Below are 21825 nucleotides of genomic sequence, written 5' to 3' on the forward strand. Positions count from 1 at the left end.
TTCTTAAATGTTTTCTCAGCTACATACGATCTTTGTAGTTCTAATTTTACTAGGGGCGATAAATAATATCCAATATATATATATATATATATATATATATATATATATATATATCAGTCATATATATATATATATCAGTATATATATATATATATATATATATATATATATATATATATATATATATATATATATATATATATATATATATATCAGTATATATATATATATATCAGTATATATATATCACGATCAGTCATCATATATATATTTTGTTTACACAACTTACGATATTATTGACGGTTACCAAAGAAATAAACAATTGTGGGTAAATATAACATGAAAAGGGCAATCTAAAACATTTGAATAAATATGGATGCCGTACAGTACGATCTGTGGGAGTTATGATTAGTATATATAAGGGATTGTTTCTGCAGTGTCTTTAGTTCGTTCTTCTAGAATGTTCTAATAGTTTGCTGATAAGTTGTTGTGGTTGCAATTTTCTGTATCTGTATTAACTTCAATTGAAGCTCTGAAACTGAAATATTTGAACTTTATCCCTGAGTAAAAAATATTCGTAATAGGAACACTGTGCTTCGTAAGCGTAATTTCCCGCTACCCTGGTGTGGCCAGTTTCTCCGGTTACTATGGAGACTCCATCACTGTTCTACACTTTGCAGCTGCCTGGTGAAACTCTGGTGAAAACTGCTCCTGATAATGCCGTGGAGGTGAAGCAAGATCCAACGACCGTCGGTACCGTATTTGTGCGTATTAATCGCACGCTTCGGATTTACGAGCAATCGCCGAATGGTAATTGGCTGGAAAAGCACCGTGTAGAGGAACTGTTCTCTGTCGGCGATCATGATGTGAATTATCCATGGGATGTGTATGGAGGTGGATTGCTGGTGGTTCGCAAGACCGAAGGAATCGTGGTCTACCGTTGGAGCGCGGCTAAGCTCCAGCAGTTGATCGTAGCAGCAAAGTACAGTGACGTGTACGGCTACGCGGACCCGAACAGTACCCTGTTGATTGGGAAGATGTATCCTTCGGATTCGCATATCGGTGTTCTAACGCGACTTGGTTCTACCGTGGAATTTCGTTCCATCAACCCAACCGCAACCCGTAAGCCCGTGCGATCGCTGCAAAAGCAACCCAAGCTGGAAGATGATTGGATAAAACCATCCTCTACCATATCGCTGGTGGAAAACTACGACGGCAAAGGACCGCTGGCGATTGCTTTGCGTACCACGACCGTACTGAAACTGTTTCGCTTCAACGACAAGTATGGGTTGGAAAAGTTAACCACCATCAAGGACACTCGCGCACCCGATAACGACTTCGATAAGATTATGTTTGTGAAGTTTGACAACGCGACCGTACACGATATGCTGCACTTTTCCGGCCAAGGTTTGACGATGTACCGGCGCAACGAAGCAAATCAGCTCTTTGAGAAGGTATTCTACTCGACGGTGTTTTCGAAATACCGAGGATGGACCAGGCGAACAATCGAGACGATTGCAACGGTTGACTTCAATGGCGATGGCTTGGATGAGCTGCTTTGCTCCGGACCGAAGGGATTAAGTTTGTTTCAACCGACATTCACCGACGAAGGATTTGACCTGGTTAACGTGTTCGATGAGATGCTTGGAGATCGTGATATTCGATATGGGTTGCCGCGATTGGTACCAAGAGTTGCCGCATCCAGTAGAAATGCAAACAGCATCTTGCTGTTCACCGGTGGTAGTTTGATTAACGTGCGAACAAAACTATTCACACCGCAATCGAACGGTGTTGTACGAGTTGATCCGGAACCGGAGAAGGCCCAACCGACTGGTGGTACGGTGATCGTCCCGCAGAGCAACTATATCGTTTGGTTACACGATCAGTTGGATATGAACGCGCTTTTGCAACCGCTTAATCCGCATACAGGGACTGTAGATTTGAGCATCCCATTAATAGAACTACCGAATGAGTTTGGTGTAAGCGTTCGAAAAATGTTCCAATATAAAAACATCCCGTACCAGAGTTGCCTTGGGCGGGGATGGTCCTTACCGCTGGATTATATCGCCGTAGAGCGTAAAAATAGTGCTTTTGCGCAGGACCACGATTACGCGATTCTAAAGAATAACCAACGCATCCTTCTTAAACCGGTCCCACACTGGGATTCGATTTATCACCGGGCATTCGTCATCGAGGGGTATAAGCAAGCAACGATCAAGTATTTCGCCGATGAGGAGCAATGGGAGGTGACCATGGAGGATCGAAAGTTTATCTACGGACACTGGAAAACGTCTCGCACAATCCGGAAGGAAATGGTTTGCGTTTCGTGGCCCATTTGTGGTCCGAAACTGCCGCTTGTCAAGGAACTGCCGAGCCGATGGTACCTGGTTCGCGAGGAAACTCTAACTGGACAGTACGCCTACTATACCTACGATGTAGTTAATGCAGGAAAGAGTTATCGCTTGTCTGCAATCCATTTGGATAACGGATCGAATGTACGGCTTAACTACGCCGCTAGCAATCTGCTGTCCAATTATACGGTCAAAACATCAGCGTACGAACAGAATGTCTTTCTCCATTATGACGGTCACTCGTTGCGGGAGATCCAACAGGAAGATCGTACCTTGTTCAAGTTTGGCTACCAGAACGATCGTATGTCCAAGATCGTCTATCCTAACGGAGTTGAATCGAATTTGGATTACAGCGAGCTGGCTATCGATAGATCCCGCTTTGAGGAAGTGATTGCAGTCGGCCTAAGTCCAACCATCTACTACGGACCGGACTACACTGTTCTGCTGGATCGGGAACTCGAAGATGATCGGATGGTGTTAAGCATCCACACCTTGCTCGGTGGTACCGACGGAATGAAGGCAAAGGGAGAAAAGATGTACTTTGGACAGCCTGGCATCAGAAGCCACATGATTCATGCTCTCGAGAATCTGATCGTCGTGGTGCTGATATACGAATCGTGGAAGGAAGTTACATTCGTGCAGTATACGCGCAAGGAGTGGGTCGAGAAGAAGCATCTGGACAATTTTCTACTGGACGGTACGATCGGAGCGGGAAAACGGTTCATCGTGACGCTCGACTTGAATCGTGTGCAAGTGTATATGATTGACCACACTGGCACACTAGTTACCAGAGACATAATGGCTGGAGCCCTGAAGAACGTGCTCCTCCGAGCATTCGTAAATGGGTTTATTTTGTACGAGAACGCGAACTCGATGACCGTGTGGACACTGGGATACAATGATCGCTGGCTGAAGGGACAGTGTACACAAATCTCGAATGATATCTTCGCAGAGGTGGATAAGTTCATAAGGCAGTTCGACATAACGGATGAATTCAAAGGTGCGTTACAGCGAGGGCTGTTGGCTGATGCAGTGACGGTGCATCAGAACGCGGTCGTGATACGGATGCCGATTTTGCACAACCACAAACTCGAAATACGAACCGTTTTTCTGATTATGAACTTCGATAAGCAGCCTAAGGAGGTGTTCAAAAATACAGTCAAGTTGCCGATAGCAAACATGGAAACTTATGAGTATGAACTGCGCACAAACGATGGCAATCTGTTCACGATGCACTATCCGGTCGTGAAGGATAAGTACACCTTAACCATGAAGCGTGTCACAGGACCATTGCTAAAAGAGATCGAAGATCAGCGTCAGGCGTCATACAAGAATATTGACGCCAGCAAGGAAAATAGTGCCAAGAAGCAGGAGCTAAAGAAGGAAGTAGATAAAAAGCTGGCCGAAGAGCGGATCAATATCAACCGAACAATCATCGGAAAGGTACAGTTTGCCATTGACTTGTCGCAGTTCGGAGTACTCTCGAATCAGCATGGTGTATTGACGGCCAATCAACAATTGTCTTTTGATGGGCACACCTGGGTTCCGAAGCCCGTAACCCCAGCCATGATGCGACTCGAAGAGGTGGATCAGATGCTTGGCGAAGGTTTCAAGTTAGTAAAACGAGCGCACAACGACACGTTCAAGGTTTACGAGGCGCCACAAAACCGGCTGGTTTTCGATACGAATACGAACAACCCACAGGAAATACAAATAGTAGCACCACGCTACGTCCAGGCTCAGCCCTCGAAGCAACCGTTGAGCGTGTTCTTCTTTAAAACCAAAGAGACGGTGAAGCTACCGCCGAGCGAACGGATGAATCGTGCCAGCAATTCGATTGCACTGGTGACGGTGAGCAACGTGAATGAGACGGCCAAATATGTTATCTTCCGCCCGGTCGATTCGTTCCACCTGAAGCAAACGACCATCTTTAGCAAACAGACGCTGCGATTGGATCGTGAAACCACGCGCGTAACCGGTCAGGTCTACAACGCCTCGGATGCGCACCTGTCGAGCGAGGGAGCCATGTTCTACCGGGTAAAAGTAACGCCGGGCGATGATCCCCGCCGTTTCGGTTGGTACGAGCAGGCCATCGATACGAGCACGGGCCACACGGTGCGCAAAACATTTGCCGCTGATGGTACCGATGTGACGGAGCGGGGCAAGGAGAAGCAAAATCAGGAGCCAAAGAAGGATTTGGTGGGGACAATCTGGGATCAGAGTCGACAGCTGAAGATCGTCGATCTGGGTGCAATGCGACTAGTTGATGAGGTTGTTTCGTACTACGGGTTCGAGCAATACGAGCTGAACCAGTACGGGAAGGACAACAAGTGGATATTCGATCCGAGGTACGTTGAGTACAAGTGGGAAAATCACTACCTTTCACTACCGAAGTCTGCTTCCTTGCGGGCCACATTCACGCCGGTGGACCCGATCAATATATTTGTGGTTTCGTGTTGGATTTCCTTGGATAACTCCGACACGACGGTTGGAACCGTAGTTAATGCGGTGAAAGTGGTCGTCACCAATTTGGCCGACAATAGCAGGCAGACGATTGCCGGTGCCAAAGTCCAGCACGCCGTTATGGACTGGAGATACGTAGAAACTATCATCGATACGACCAAGTTCCCCAAAGCAGCCAAGCTTACGTTTGATGTCACGATAGAAACGCCCAACTCCATGATTATGCTGGTCGACCACGTCCGGTTCTCGCCGCTTGACATGAATTTCCGAGCGAACATCTACACGCCCGTTACGGCCGAACTACGAGCGGTACTCAACAACAATGGGCTTCTACAACAAAGTCTGTACAGTCCTCGGGGCAAGCGGGTGGCACTCCTGTCGGAATACGGACAGTTGGTCGACTTTTCCATGCATTCGAAGACCGCGTTTAGCACGCTGCTTGGAGCTCGGTCGAGTCTGTTGGAAATGAAACCACGTCGAGGTATGTTCGAAGGGTTTGAAGACAAAGATTGGAGGCCCGAAGGTGGAGGTAAATGGTCCGGAGGCTATGGAATGTTGAAATACGCAGATGCGGGACGAGGAGAAATAGTGCGTTTATTTTTTGATCGGTTTGAGACAATCGCCCTGAGGTTCCTGTACCAGTTCGAATCCCCGCACAGCAAATTGTCCTGCAAGTGGAGGAAGCAAGAGTTTGAAATCATATGCCCGCAGCAAGTCCAGTCTTGCCGCAGACCCCCGAAGATGGGTGAAATTCTGCTCTTCATCACACCTCTCCGGGTGTCCGTTTGGCTTGAAGGAAGTCTCATTGGCGAACACTTGATCAAGAGCACCTTTAGGCACAACGAGTTCAGTTTAGTACCGACCGGACAGTTCCAGTTCTCTGAGTGCCTGGTGATGTTTGATTCGCGCGCGAAACTTACCTACCACAACGCAATGGGCCGCCCGGTGCAAGTGGTCGAGTACCTGAATCCGCGGACAGCAAGGTTGCGGGAGATTCTGTACGACGAAATCGATCGCCCTACAATGCAGACAAAGTGGACAAAAATGAACTACGATCGGAACGAGTATTTTGCGTTCAATGAAAATTTCGTTACCCAAGTGGAAGGCGGTAGTAATCGGATGGCCGGGATTGTCTCAAAGCAACACCCGTCCTGTGACGGCTATCCGTACTCGCATACGGTGTACGCAAACGACCCGTCAGAAAATAAGCAGTTCCAGGGTCTACCCGGTAAGGAGTACACTGTAAGCGGAAAGTACAAGCGACGCTACGCAATGCGATCGGAGATTCTGCTACTGTCGAACCTGTTCCCGGAGAAGGCTGGCTTTCGCCAGAAGATTGTTGAACGCCCAGGCAAGGCAATACGGGCGACGGTGGAAGATTTGCGTGGGAAGAAGGTGGCAAAGTTCTGGCAGGTCGGCAACTACGATCATCGCCTGACGACGTACGAGTATTCGGAAACGTACGGATATTTATTCCGCGAGCTTCCACCTCAATATCATGCGCTTGTAAAAACTACCTCCAGGACACGTCCTTTCCATGCTGGAGGCAACACTCAAGAAGAAAATAGACTCAAACACCTGTGGGAGAATTCCTACACACAGGAAGAAGGGCGGTTGGTGATGAAACGAACACCGGATGGAGGCAGTTACGAGTATGTCTACAATAAGCAGGGCATTCTGCGCTATACAATTCACTACGCTACGGAATACCGTAAGGATATTGATCGCGTAATACACTTCACATATGCCGCTAACGGAAAACTTACACGAGAGGCCCTGGTAAACATGACGATGGAGCAGTGCTACTTAAGTTTGGAAGAGGCACCACCCTCTGAAGACCTAATCGAGACTACGTACGGTGAAGTGGACACAAATCCACTGGTGCGCTACCGATCGCAGCAGTCTACAAGGAGGATTGGCGAAAATCATATGATCGAGAGTTTGATCTTCGATGAAAAGGAAAGGTTACTGAAAAAGATTTTCGTAGTGCCGACAATTAACACAACTTACTCGATCGACTATGAGTACGAGAACGAAAACGTGCGCTCCATACGGTATCCGGTAGATTCGCCAACATCTTCGTTCAAATTGCTGTACGATTATAATGGGCACGGCGAGGTAGCAGCTATACGCGAATCGACACAGCGTGATCCTTTCTATCAGTTTACCTATAACGCAGATGGAATGATGGAGACGATGAAGGTGCGCACCGGAACAGCTCGCTTCTTCCAGAGAAACTTCACCTACAACGAGCCGGGATTCTTGGTAAAGCTGGCGGATGACTTCCTCACAGAGGATGTGAGTTATGTGGAGACGGATTCGTACGGCCAAGACTCGTACACTCCAATTTACGAGGGGCTTATTTCGAGGACCGTCTTCACCGCACACTGGCAACGCACCGCGGGTTCGCTTCGCACGAGTATGTATCCGGAAGATTTAATCTCGAACAACATAAGCCGGAAACAAGCAATCGTTTGCTTCGATGTCCTCAAACAAAAGGGATATCTGAACGAGAACAACGCGGTAAATAGGACATTCTACGGAGAGCGTGATGATGATTTACCGTTTATTTGTGGAGATGTGATTCCGTTGAACCATCTGTCCACGGTGTTGAGCAGTGGGAGCTTCCCGCATCTGTACGGCCATCGGTACGACTACGACGATCATGATCAGTTGATTAAGGCAAAGTATTTCCACGGATCTGACGAGCTGCAACTGACTCCTCTCACATACCGGTCGTTTGCAAAGGAAATAGATGGAATCAAGGAGAGTGATTCGAAAAACATCTGGGATGCACTGTTGGCTGAAAAATTCTTAAGTGCGGACTGTACCAATCCGAACCTCTGCCATGGGCGTCCAGGACCAAAGTCGATGTTTGGAGACTTTATACGACAGCACCGTTATCATAAACACTTGCAGACGTTGTTTTCGAAGGCGATCGTTGAACGGAAAGCGCTGACTGGGGATGAGTTTAATGCTCGATGCAAAAGGTGGATCGAGGGTTCCAACATGGGAAAGAACGTTTGCCGGGACATTAAGAATTCCCTTAACAAACGCAACTTAATAGGCAACAGTCCACAGAACTCATTGGATTCTTTGAGCGAAACGTTCCGTATAGCATTAAACAGATACAAAAGACAAATTCCAGAGATAGTTCGTGTGCTTAGTCACCACTTTGCAACAGCTTTGGGACGATCTGCAGGAGACGTCCAATCATACGAAATTGATGCCAACGGTAACCATCGGATGTTTTACACAGGATTCTCGCGCTTCCGTTTGGAGTATAGAGATGGAACCAACCAGATTACAAAATTGCATCGACTGTACTTTGATCGAGATCAGCGTGAAGAAGAACATTTCAACATGGAGCACAACAGCGATGGTGCGGTGGTGAAGGCGGAACACAAAGGCATCAAACATATGGAATACGATAAGATACTGCATCGTGTAACGAAAATGGAGATGACGGATGGAAGGAAGTTAATCTTCCAGTATGACGTTCGTGCAGAACGTACCTTCAAGCAGGTGCGTAATCCGGATGGAACCGTTTCACACGAAAAGTATTACATTCGGGACGCGAATGGATTGGTACTGGTAGACATGGAGATGACGTACCTCGCGAAAGATCAACCCCCAGATGTGCGGGTCACCAGCTACATCTACAAGGACCAACAGCTGGTTGGATTCGTGCGCAATGATAAGCTGTATGGTGTGATATCCGATCACGAGGGATCGGTTCGATTGATCGTGAGGGATGGTGAGGTGGTAGCCGCATATGACTATCTTCCTTACGGGCAAATATTCCGACGATACGGTACTGATTTGGACGGTCAAATATCGTATCTCTACACTGGCCAAGAATGGGAACCGGAGATTGGGTTGTACAACTACCGCGCCAGATTGTATGACCCCGACATTGGCCGGTTCTATCAGATGGACCCTAAGGAGCAATACCCCAGCCCGTACGTCTACGCAGGAAACTCACCCGTGTCGCTGGTGGATCCCGATGGAGAATTTGCATTCGCATTGGCTGTTTTTATCATGGCCATAATAGGGGCATACTTGGGAGCGGCATCAGCCAACAATTGTTGGAATCCACTGAAATGGGACTGGCGGTCTTCATCCACATGGCTGGGCCTGCTAACCGGTGCTGTAACAGGTGCATCCATCCCTTTCAATATGGCCAGCTCGGTGGCATTCTTCGTAGGACTGGGACTTTCAATGAGTACCTCTATCGCCATCATGGTCGGTGCCGGTATTACCTTCGCATACTTTACCATCGCGGCCAGCAGCGGCACCTGGGATCCGACCAAGTTCGACTTTACCAGTCCTGGCACCTGGAACGCATTGATGAACGGAGTCGCAACGTCATCGTGGATTCTAATGAATCCGTCCTCGCTTATCAGCTCTTTCACCACGCTCACGTCCGTTGCTGCCAAAGCGCTGTTTATAGTGGCGAAGGTCACGATGAGCCTTGGCTTTACGTACCTTTTCGCCGCCATCAGTCAGGGAGGTGAGTTCGACGTGACCAAATGGGACTTTTCAGATCCAGCACTATATATGAGTATCATTGATGGGTTCACAACCGCCACGGTGGGGTTACTGTTTGCGCGCAACGTACCAAAAATGGCTAACAAATGGAGTGGAAAAGTTAAGCGCACCGTCGACCTGTTCGTGAGTAACACTGCCTCATTCCGTGCTCATCTGGTACTCGGGCGTGACTGGTCGAGTAAGATTATGCTCACGAAGAACTATCTGTACGTGAATTTCCGTAACATGCAAAGCCTCCAAAAGGGCTTCCTGACTGTCGGCTTCTACTCGGTGGTCTGCTCGCTACGGGTTTCGCAAATGGTGAATAGTCCGATTCCAGAATATACGGCAGTTGAGGCGTCCATCAATGTGCTCTTCACGACGGAGCAGTTTTCCGATTTCATCGTGAAGCCATTGTCAAAGGCAACGCCAAAGATGATGCTGCCAAAGCCACCGAACGTGGCGCGACTATTACGGTTCCGTATCCGATCGGAAGCCATTACACTCGGCAATGAATCGATAATAGCACCTGATTGGTTGCATACCCGAGCATCGTCGGGAGCATCTTCTTCGTTATCGAATGTCTTTGAACGGATATTAATGTTTCCTTTCACTTGGTTGTTTGGCCAAAACACTTCAAAAGAATCAACATCCGGTAGTGCAAAGGTGTCATTCCCCTCTCCGCAGTCTAAGAAGTCTGAACGATCTTCTTACATGTTGCGAAACTGCTACCAGCTGCGAAACGAACAACATCCAGATGGTATGATAGCGTGCTATGGACATCGTACCGTAGTTTCTATTCTCCCTAAACAAGATCTAAAACCAAAGATCGACGGAACGGACCGCTACAAACATTGCTTACCCCTGACGTACGACGGGAATCCTTCGGTATCCTGCGACGGGGAGTGGTCTTCTTTGCTGTACACGGCAAAGGAAGCGCCTAGGGTATTCGATTTCGTTGACGGATGGCTTCTCCTGGCCCAGATAGCTCCGTCCGCATATAAGGAGCTGAAAAAAGGCATTACCTACCTGGTTTCGGCTATTAAACATCCAGAAAGAAGTAACGTGGATGAAGAAATCGTATCACACCAAAAGGGAAAGCTCCAAACCAAGTTGGAGGTGCTACGCATGCAAGTGCAAGACCGTGCTGAACTATCGTGGGCTTGTTGGATAGTTGAAGATCTCATTGAAGATGTGCACGATTACTTCACTCACGGCACGGGCTCGTTTGGGTTACTTATGGACAAGGTGGAGGCTTTGGAAGAGGACGTACATGAAAGCATTGCAATTCACAGTTTACAACCCACCTGCAAAGAAATGCATCAAACAGGATTGAAAGCTGAAGCAAATGATATTGCTATTGTAGACAATGTAATGCCTTCAACGAACAAATTATTGCCTCCAAGCTTTGGAAGAGGATTGCTTAGTCGTGCTTTGAACTCTTTTAGTTTGGAAGCGTCAATTTTGAAATAAGTATTTATCGTACAGTGTACATCAATTTTTAAATAATAATTTTAAAATTTGTCATATGCAAGAACTTATCATATACTAGAAATCTTTGGGCGTTAGTTGTTTTATTAGAATTTTTTTGTACAAATTTATCTTTACATGAATCTAATTTATAAGAATATAATTCATTAATTAAAGGTATATTGATAAATTTTGAAACAACGTATTACTTATTCATTAACGATCTTCGACACGTCCCCACTTAAAAGTGTGCACAATTATTTTTAATTAAAATAATCGCGCAAGACCTTTTCATGTGAAATTTGATTGTATATGGGTTGTAAAGATATGTTTGATATGATAGAACTCGTCCTCGAAATATCCCAATTCTTAGCGTCCAAAGCAACGATTGTTGGGTGTAAAATACGGCCGGATTGTAACATAGCAGCAATAACATTCATTTCTATCAGTTCTTCATACAGCGCATCGATGCGATCCAGCAAGGTGTCGTACGTCTCTCGAGATACCTCGTTGTTTGCTCGGAATGCTCGTACATCTTCTTCAATATCCTCCAGTACAATCTTGATCCACTTACGGTCTGCAGAACTGATGGTAGATCTCATATCACTTTGCGTAACGGAAAAGCACAGTTGGGCTAGGTTTTTATTCAGCTGATACCTTTCCTGAGCTGAAACATTTTGGAATGGTACTTGGTTCATCGTTTTGCCTGTTAGTAGCTTTCCAAAGAACGACGCGATGGTCTTCGTAACAGCTGGGGCAACCAACATCAGCATGAGGGCTCCATTTAATTGATCGAGGTAGTTAATGGGTTTCGCATGTGGCGTGAACACGTACGAACTGGTTGTGCCCGAGCAGACCACTGAAGGAGATCCTTCATATTCGATCGGGTAGCATCGCGAATATGAGTCTTCCGTAAATGAATTCGCACCGTTTGCTTCATGTGGGAACACGTAAGAAAATCCATATTGTTCATAGCACACAATTCTATCGAAGGTACCATCCGACGACCGGAAGAAACAATTGGGAACTTCATAGGTTCGCTTGAAACTCTTCTTGTAGTTCGAGTAAGGTTGAACATTGTTGCTTTTAGGTTCATGGTTTGTGCTATAGCCCCTTTTCGACTTGATAAAAATACTTTCCAGTAAGTTGTTAATCCAATGGGAAATTCTGTTTGAGCTCGACCCGAGTAAAACCATTCCATCTAGTTCATTGTTACCTTCGTTTGTTAAAACTAGTTGAAAGTGTGAGCCATTTATCAGGCTCATCGGGAACATTGATTTGCTGTACTCGATGCTACGTGGTTTTTTCTTTTTCAAACTGTCAACAATGTTAGAAATGGTAAGAATGTCTTCGATTACTTCCAATGCTTTATCTGGTATTTTTGGCAACAAACTTGTCCCACTTTTCGCACCTGCAACTTTGCCCGCCGCTAAACCCTCCTTCACATGTTCTCCATTGATGACATCCTTAACAATCTGTCTCCATGCCTTTGACTCTGCCTGAAGTACTTCCTTAAGAACATTAAAATTACTAGTTTCTAGGGCTTTTCCAATTTCTTTGAAATGTTGTAATTGTTCTGCGAGCTGCTTCGTGGCCAAGGTGAGCTTCGGTGACACGGTCAACCCGAAACTGTCACCCTCTTTGGCATCTCATACTGTGTCCGGCTTGCTCCAGTCCCATTGCCAGAACCGCATATTTCCATGATTGGCCTTGCTACTTTTAGACAAGGAGAAGCTAACAATAAAAAACATGCTAATGCCTGGGGAGATCAAGAAGGCTTTTTGGATATCGTCGATAGTATCGAACAGTTTTGCCCCGGTAAGACTACCAGTAAACAGTGCATTCCAGGTGCCCGGCGAAGACCAATCCCACTTGCTCGGATCCCAGTTTCCAGTGGCAGAAGCCGTGTTCAAGTATGCAAAACCGATAGAAGATGCCGCTATTATAGCGCCCGCAGCCGTTGTCGTAAAGTAGCCGGACAGGAAGACGAACCCGCTTGCGATGTTAACTGACGCCAACAACGCCATGAGTGCTCCAGCAAGACCAGCAATGATAGCCTTTTTTGGATTCCATTTAGCTGGATTCCATGAGCCGTTGGCCGACGCAGCACCAAAGTAGGCGCCCGCTAGCACCAGCACTACCACCACGATCAAGAAAGCAAATTGGCCATCTGGATCGATCAATGAAACGGGTGAGTTTCCGGCATACATGTACGGACTCGCGTATTGTTCTTTGGGATCCATCTGGTAGAATCGACCCAGTTCGGGATCGTACAAGCGCGTGTGGAAGTCATACAGTCCAGTTTCCTCGTCCCATTCCTTTCCTGTGAAGCGATAGTCCAGTTGTCCATTTGGATCCTCGCCGTACTTGCGGAGAAGCTCGCCATACGGTAGATAATCGTAAGCTGCAACAATCTCTCCATTTTTTATGACTAACCGCACGGATCCTTCGTGGTCGAGCGTCACACTGTAGAACTGATCGTTGCGAATGAACCCAATGAGTCGGTCTTCTGCATAGAGAAAGATCGTTGCTCGAACCAGCGGCTGATCGACGTTGGTACCTTGGTAAATGTCTTCGTACTCAATCAGTGGTTTACCTTGCACGTCTCGGACGTAGTATTTCTTTCGCAAGAGCTTGCCGTTTCGAGCGTATACGTGCTTGTAGAGACGTTGGCCACGGACGTTGTAGTCGAACTTAAGACTCCGTCCGTCGGTGAGTAGCACTTCCGTCGCCCGGTTGTATAGTGGGTCGTAGGTGATACGCTGTATGCCTTTGTGCATGGCTCGAGTCACACTACCTTCATGGTTATGATCTACAGGAAAACGTGTTTCTTCCAGACCAGACGCGGGATCAGCAAGGTTTAGTCTATGGACGGCGGCAATCTTATTCGAATTTTTCACATACTCCAACCGGTACCGTCTGAAGCCCGTGTAGAAGTGTCGATGATTGCCATTGGCGTCGATTTCATACGATTGCACATCACCGGAGCTCTGTCCTAGAGAAGTGGCAAGGCGGCGGTAAAGCGTCCCGATAATCTCTGGTAGATGTGGAGTGTATGCACTCAGCAATTCACGAAGCTCGGGGCTTAACGCTTGCAGGCTGTTGTTGGAGTCGGGGCCTATGAATTTTTCGTCGATCAGAGTTTTCCAAATAGAGTTGCATGCTTCAAGAATCACGTTGGGTAGATCTTCTCGATACCAACCGGCGCAGAGTGTATCGAACATTCTTTGTGAAAGGTCCTTACGGCCGGCGATAACACGCACCAACAAACCACTAAACGTTACCGAGTTGGGATGCTTGGCTATAGTTGGATGGAAGATAGACTTGCCGGGTAAACCTTGACAGTTGACTCGACCAATCGAAGTGCAGTCACTGTGGATGTAGCCTGCTTCGTGGAGAATGTTCCAAATGTTTGCCGATCTTGCCGCATTGATACCGTTGATTGTTTCAAACGCATTTTTTCGCAAAGGCTCGTACAGCTCTTCAGCTACATTTTGAAAATACTTTGCACGGATCAGCTGCCGATGGCTTCCATAGTCGTACGTATGACCGTAAAGCTGCGGGAATCCTGCACCATTCATAACCGATGCTACGTGATGTCCAGTTGTGCCCAACCTACAAACGATGGGCAGGTCTAGTGCGAGTAGGGGATACATGCTTTTCACAGGACGTCCCTGCGCATCCATATATCTTGCCGATTTCAGAGCATTGTAGCAACGCTTAGCTCGACGTTGGTTGCCGAAATGGGACGGTTTTAGCTTGAGGAACTGGGTGTTGCTATGCTGATGCCAAGTGGCATTGAAACGAGTCATCTGTACTGTACCATCTCCGACTGCCCGTCCACCGTATCCTTTGCCGACGTAGTCGATCGATTCAGTGAGATAGGGGTCCTGAATGCTTGTCAAATATCCCGGCTGGTTGTACTGAAACGTGCGCCGGAAAGCGTGTGAAGTGTTAGGTTGAATGATCATATACTTTGGCAGACCCATGCTGTTGTTTTCCATCACTACAAACTTCTCGTTTGAGGCAGCATTCGCCAAGCTGATCACCTTTCCTCGATGGTCGTATTCGTACCGGAGGCGGAAGATCTTTCCCTCCACTGCGATCGGATACTTTATCTCTTGAATTTGATTCTTGCAATACTTGTATCCGATTGGAAGTGTGCTGTTTGCGTTCGAGTACAGGATGCTGGAGATAAGTTGTTTCTCATGATCAAAAAACAATAACTCTGACATGACGCGATTGTTCGAAACCTTTTGTATGTTTTCTACCCTGTGACGATGTTGAGGGACGACTTCGGTGTCTGCTCGGTTAAACAGAACATAGTTTGTCGATGGTGGCAACTGTGCATCGTTTGATAGATATTTTGTCAGTTCAGCCGGGTCCACGTCGATCATTCCTCTTTGAGCTAGCTTTCCTACGGACGTGTAAGAGAAGAACATGACGTTGCGGTTTTCCGGTTGCACTACAAAACGCAACAGACCCTCTGGGGTGTACATATACCGAACATCACCCATGTCCGGCGTTCGCTTGAGAGTCATCAGTCCACTCTTCTGATCATACTCGTATCTTGTTCCCCATGACTGCTGCAGATCGGTCAGCTCGGAAGAGAACTGTCCGTCGAAAAACGGAGTCGTGCGAGAGAAGGTATCTGCCGTCTCGTGATAAGCTGGTGGCAATTGCAGGATTAATCGGTCGTGATCGTCGTATTGGAAGGTGGTCAGGTGGTGATCGCCACCATTGGAGCGGACGTATTCGGCTATCTTCCGTTTCAGATTATCGAAAATCTTAACATAAATCGACTGATCCGGATATCGTTCGTATTCATACCGAAAGCCAGCACGCTGTGGGAAGAGGTTTTCCAGGAAGTCTATACTCGAATTAGTTTCGTAATGCTTCGCAAAGGCACCATCGATGGCGAAAGCTTTTCCAGGCAGAGATTGAACCGCTTTTTCTTCGAGAGGATTATCGCGATATAACGTCCTACTGTAGGGATAACCGGCACAATCTGCATTGAGTTCCGAGACAGATCCTTCCATGAGGCCATTGGTCCAAACACGAGTCTCGTTTTTGATGAAGTTGCTACGATAGGCGAACAGTTCCGATGTATTGATACTGTTAAGAATCGTCCATTTCGTTTTGATGGCAGGGCGATTGAGTTCGTCATAAACGATTTCTTGCAGTGCAACGACATTTGGATCGTGTAGTTTCAAGATTTGTTTCGGCATGCCAAAGTCCGAGAGGTAGATAACATTCACGCTAGTGTCATATAAAAGAACTGCATCCCAAACCTGACCATGCATGCTACTGATCACATATTTATCCAGGCGTCCTTCGGAAGCCAGAGTTTCCAGTTTAAGAAGACCATCGATCCAAATGCTATAACGAATACTGGTGCTGAAAACCACCATGTCACCGACCGGAGGAATCTTGGCAGAGTGATGCTCTATGCGCAGAGTAGCTTCGTGTCCTGCGACCTCTATAGAGAACGTTCTTGAGCCTATTGTTGCATTGATTATATCAGACTTATTTCCTCCGTACCGGAATCTTACGACAGCCGTTTGGGAAATGTATTTGAATGGTCCGGAATAGTTGCTCGATTGAGTGGCTTTTAACACCTCACCCAATGCTGGTTTCATTTCAATGCGGGTGTTGTGAGAACGAGACATGATTGTAAAGCTATCGATTGATCCTTGCTCGTTGATATGTCCCATTTCGTTCCCATGTTCATCGTATAGATAATGCGATAATAAACCTGATCCGTGCAACGTCGATCGTTTTCGGGCCGTCGTGAAGTCGTAGATGTTGATTTCCGATTCCAGTTCAATCGGAGTAACTCTCAAATGATCAACATCTAACGATTCACCAGTATTGCCTGGCGAAATGTTGACAACAAATTCTTCATTGCCTTCCACTAGTACCTCCACATACTTCCAACCTTCTATCGATGATCCAACTATTCCCTTTATCGTGTTGCCACCGTAAGTAACCGAAAGAGTATTGCTGATGTCTACCGATCTAGTAGCTGTCCGCAACCAACAGGAAACCACCAGCGTTCCAGTGAAGTTTTTCGGTTGGAACAATCCACTTGCGGACGAGGAGCGTACGAGGCGTAGGAAATGGTTACGTCTTTCCTGCAGCACCTGTCCGTTCTTCCATGTCCATACACGATCGGTTCCGATACGGTTTTGTTCGTATGGTTCGAAGCCGAAGTAGGACACCACTTCGTTGGAGATTTGAAATGGGCGAAAGTCAGCCACGATAGTCTTTCCATCACGCGCGGTTAAAACACCGTCTGCACCAAGTAAATCTTTCTGTTCCCCACTCGTCTTGTTGATCTCTTGAACAAACTCGCCTTTAGAGTTGTACACGGTTTTGGTGCTCAAAGTATGGTTGGCAAAATTGTAATGCTCCTTGTACCAGCCGTATGACCCACTTGTGCTGACTGGAGTGATTTTGACATCTCTGAGAATGAATCCCGTCCCATGGGGCTTAGCAGATTGGGGATCAAACTGATAGTAATTAGTCAGCTCCCGTCCCCGACGATCGATCAGATCGTACCTTCCGATGACGTTTTGCAGTGTAACACCGAAGGATTTTATTGAGCGAATAAACAACGCCTTCCCGTCTGTTTGCGTGCTAATGACCGCAAGCTGGTTACTGCAAGCTTCCAATTTCTCTCCAGCCGGAAGACTATTCAATTGACCTCGCTCGAAATCAAACACCTGCACTGATGAGTCGTTCGTTTGCACGGCAAAAAAACCAGGATATCGGATGTACAGATCGTTCGCATCACGTGTATCGGTGTTAAGCTCAACGTATTGATTTGGGCCCAACAAATCGAATGTCGCATTTCGGTGCGTTTTAACCAGACGATACTTCGTTCCGAGGTCGATTGAAACTTTGTCCATTGTCAATTCCTCCTGTGGTATCTTTTCCTTCGTCCATTCTACACCGTCGAAAAGCACCTTGTGGCTAGCGGTAATGATGTAGGAGTCGCTGATTATCATGCTGAGCTTTGAGGGATCGATTGCGAACGGGATTTGCGCGGTGATATTACGATACAAATCCTGCAGCTCATTGTTCAACTTCTCTAACGATTCCTGGCGATAGCGTTCCTTCTCCTCCTCGGGTGCGTTGAGTTCGTCGCGAATATCTTTTTCGATTTGTTCTTTAATTTCCTCGACCTCATCCATAATTTTTCCTCGGTGTTCGATCACTTTGAGTTTAAATTTGCCATTCTCAATCCGATAGGCGAACACGAATGTGTTTCCATCCTGCTCCGGTGGGTTGAATGTGTACGTTTCGAGATCTTCGATTAGAATATGCATCACTTCCTGTCGGGTTACTTCATGATTGCCATTTAGGTGCATCAAGTTAAGCCGCACGTATAACTTCGATCCATCTATATAGAAAGATCGCACTACTATGATGTTGTGGAACATTCCCAGGGCATCTGGAAGAATGCCTTTCTTAAGGTAATCAATCGACTCCGGCGGATGATCGAAACGATCGAACACCGTTGTGCTTTCTGTAATCAAACCCGATGGGAGATTCAGAACCGTTGGCGTCCATTGACCAGTTCGTCGAACGTACAGCTTCAGGTGTTGGTCTGTGTACGATAAGAAACCATGGGAAAAGAAGTGCATGAGCGCAGACTCCTCGTTATCGAATGGTTTCTGTGTTATCCACTTTCCATTCTGCCGTTCTACTACTGTCACCCGTTTAGATTGTACTCCTAGTAGAAAATCTTGGCCGGATCGGATTGACGTATCCTTTGGCAGTTTTAGGTAGGTAGGATTGGCCTGCCATATGTCGCCTTGTGATTGAAATAGGCACAGCTCCGGTGCTCTCTGATCGTGGTGAAGCAGCACCGCAAAGTACGTTTCTCCCGGAAATATTTCGTAGTTGGTGACGGGCAATTTGCCTAGCAGAGGAATGGGTGATCCAGCAATCGCAATAGTATCTGATCCAAGGACATCTCTGAGGTGAAGACGTACTTGTCGGTGTTTGGTAATGTCAACGACCAGCATATATCCTGGACCATATGCAGCTCGGGGGTGAGAGAAGGTTTCGAAACGATTCATAAGCAGATTTCGCTCGATTTGAAGTAACGTATAATCAAACCGAGCCACCAGGCCGTTTGGGTATGTAATCTCCGTCATCTCACCACTTGGTCCGTTGTAGCTGAACTGCAGAACCGTCTTGTTCAACTGAGAGATTCGTCTCAAACGCACAGCATCAGCAGTTTGGATGTACTCTAACAACATGGATTGGGTGTAGCTTCCGGTGCGGGTGGTGTAGCCAGTGAACAGAGTTTTCCCAAACTGCTCCGTGTATGATGTCCGTAGTGATGCACCTGCGCTTGTTATGATCGATTCAAGTAGGAACTCTTCCATAACAGATTCACTCTTATAGGAGTATTCCATCCATTGGCCAGCACGATCGGTATGACGGATGAGGTACCACACGGATGGCAAAAGTGTTCCGGGCCGGCTCCGATACTTCTTTCCGTCGATCGGAAAAGGCCAATCAGCTGAACCGTTGTCCATTTTGATAAACTTTTTGTCTTCATAGGTTCCATAGGTTAAGGTCTCTCCATTATCCTGATCTACGATTGACCACCGATTCTGTGCACGATCGAACGTAATAGTTGTGTGATTATTCCCGTCTATTGTAAACGATGATCTTGGTTGTTCTTCCGAAGAGTCATTGCTGAGACTGGCAGTGAGGAGCTTAGAAGATCCATCCTTGATAAGGTAGTAACGATGATCCTCTGCGAAGATGCTGTTTCCCCGATCGATGAAAACACAGTCCACCTGAAGGGACCAACCTCGTCCCATAGAAGTGTCCAAATCTCTCTCCTGATAGGTGATAAACTTGGACGTCTGAAGGTTGAACAGTTGTCCCACTTGCAGCAACGAGATAGCAAAGTTCAAACTCCCATCCATAGGATCAATTGGCTCCTGAAGCAAGGATGTGTCGAGCATTTCTGCCAGTGAAGCCTCCACGATTGGGCCAGGAATCGAGTGGAGAGTAAACATTGGCTCAATATCTGAGCAAGTATCATCTTCAACAGTACCATACACATCAGGATTAGTTGTTGGTTCTTTTGACGGTTGAAATCCCAGGGAGTACAGTTTTCGTCCACCAACGGCAATAAAAATCGGATTCGATCTTTTCGTGATCACAGTCATCAACTTTGCGTAACGAACGTCCTCATCGTCTACAGGGATACTGGAGATTTTCTCTACACCTTGCTCTGTAAAACGGAAACCAAAAATTCATTGGGACCCAGTAAGCCACAACTCATCACGTCCATCACCAGTAGTATCAACTAAGTTCGCCGTACGCCAATGTTCTGCTTGCCATCCGAACGCGCTCGTACCGAAACTCGAGTCGTGATAAACCGATCGATAATTAGATCCTTCGTGTTTGTACAAGTACAATCCAGTCTCGTTGAAATGAAGCAAATCCTTGAACGTTGCCTTGCCGAAAACACTGCCAAATAAAATACGCTCGTTATCAGCACCAGTGAAAGGCACATCCTCTATGCGCGCAATCGTTTGCAGTTGATAACTTGCGTCGAGCTTGTACACCATTATTCCATTCGAGGATCGCTCGATGATAGCCGACTGCTGACTGGTGCCTCCATCGACGATCGCCAATCCAAGCCATGTCGATTTGAGCTTCCAACTGTCAGGAAGGGTGGGGCCATTGGACAACTGCCAGAGCGTTTGCGATCCACCCTCTAGCACGACACTTTCTACCATTTGTTCCAACTTAATGGTACCTCTTTTGTTACGGCTCAAAACACCGATTTTATCACTCTCTGCATAAATCTGACCCATTAGGAACACCGTGTCCCCGCCATTCCAACCGTAGAGGTTCCGATACCGTCCATCAGAAGAATAATGGCGTAAATTCAGCTCGTTTCCTTCCATCCGATAAATTTGCAAACCATTGCGATTCTTCATCAACATCCAGCCGGAACTTTCCACGTACAAGAAACCATAGACGTTGCGTACATTTTCATCGAAGAAGTTCTCTTGGGACCACAGCTTCTCCCACTGATCGGTGGAAGTTGCGTCTGAGACCAGACGAAAACAGTGAACCGATCTTTGGCGTTTCACTAGAAGAACTTGATGACCGGATAAGATGGTTGGGAAGAGAACTATTTCATCACCATACGACACATCTAACAGCTGCTGGAGCTGACGAACTTTTCCGTTGCTTCCCATGGTTTCACCGGTAGGATCACTTAACGAAGAACGATGTTTACTTCACTGAGTGCAAATGATTACTGCTTACTTCATCTCAGCACGACTTGATCTTGTCGGTTCTTAAAATGTATTATCAACAAATTGGTGTTTTCCCGGCGAGAAGGTTATCAGTTGTTTTGTGTTTTTAAAATTTTAATCAATAAATTCGTGCCGGCTGCGCACACAGTTTTACAGTTCGACTACGGCAAATTCTTGAGTAAAACTCTTTGAGCAGGGGTAAACAGCACAGAAATGGCCTAAGTAGCCGGTCCTTAACCAATAGAGGTGTATGTCTCCAGGTTAGCTTGCGAAGGCCCAGGAAGCTGGATTCAATAGCCGTACTGGAGTAAATCCTCGCCGAAGATGAAAAAGAAGAATAAGAAGAAGAAGAAGAAGAAGAAGAAGAAGAAGAAGAAGAAGAAGAAAAAGAAGAAGAAGAAGATGATGATGATGAAGAATTTTACATCGTAAAATTGGTCGTACAATTCCTTATATGTTCTGATCTGTTGAGTAAAATTGAATGAAAAATAACATTTAAGTGCTTAATATGACCTTTTAAGATGTATCAGCACTTATTGCAATCGTATAATCGTATATCGAGATACTATCCCATGTAGCTGGTATCACGTCTTTCAGTTCTATTATGTACATTGACTTTGATCGATCGCTGTTTTTCGGCGTGTGCTTCATCTCTGATCATAAATGGAGTTGACGTGCGGTGCTGGGGAAGGTATTTTGAGCTACTTAGG

General features: G+C 46.5%; 2 protein-coding genes across 2 annotated transcripts; one reads left to right on the forward strand and one right to left on the reverse strand.

Moving 5' to 3' along the window:
- Positions 1 to 647: 647 nt before the first annotated feature.
- LOC131263802 (uncharacterized) lies at positions 648 to 10904 on the forward strand. The gene has a single exon (XM_058266062.1). The coding sequence runs from the start codon at positions 648 to 650 to the stop codon at positions 10815 to 10817; it is 10170 nt and encodes a 3389-aa protein (XP_058122045.1). The 3' UTR covers positions 10818 to 10904.
- A 44-nt stretch (positions 10905 to 10948) lies between these two features.
- LOC131264043 (uncharacterized) lies at positions 10949 to 21055 on the reverse strand. Its single transcript, XM_058266332.1, is given in 2 exon segments — positions 10949 to 10958; positions 11274 to 21055. Coding segments are annotated over 2 exon segments (9792 nt in total).
- Positions 21056 to 21825: the final 770 nt, after the last annotated feature.

This window comes from Anopheles coustani, chromosome 2 (genome assembly GCF_943734705.1).
Source record: "Anopheles coustani chromosome 2, idAnoCousDA_361_x.2, whole genome shotgun sequence".
Lineage (NCBI taxonomy): Eukaryota > Metazoa > Arthropoda > Insecta > Diptera > Culicidae > Anopheles > Anopheles coustani.

What these genes read in the sequence shown, in the direction of transcription:
- LOC131263802 (XM_058266062.1), top strand. Translation starts at nt 648, where the DNA reads ATGGAGACTCCATCACTGTTCTACACTTTGCAGCTGCCTGGTGAAACT.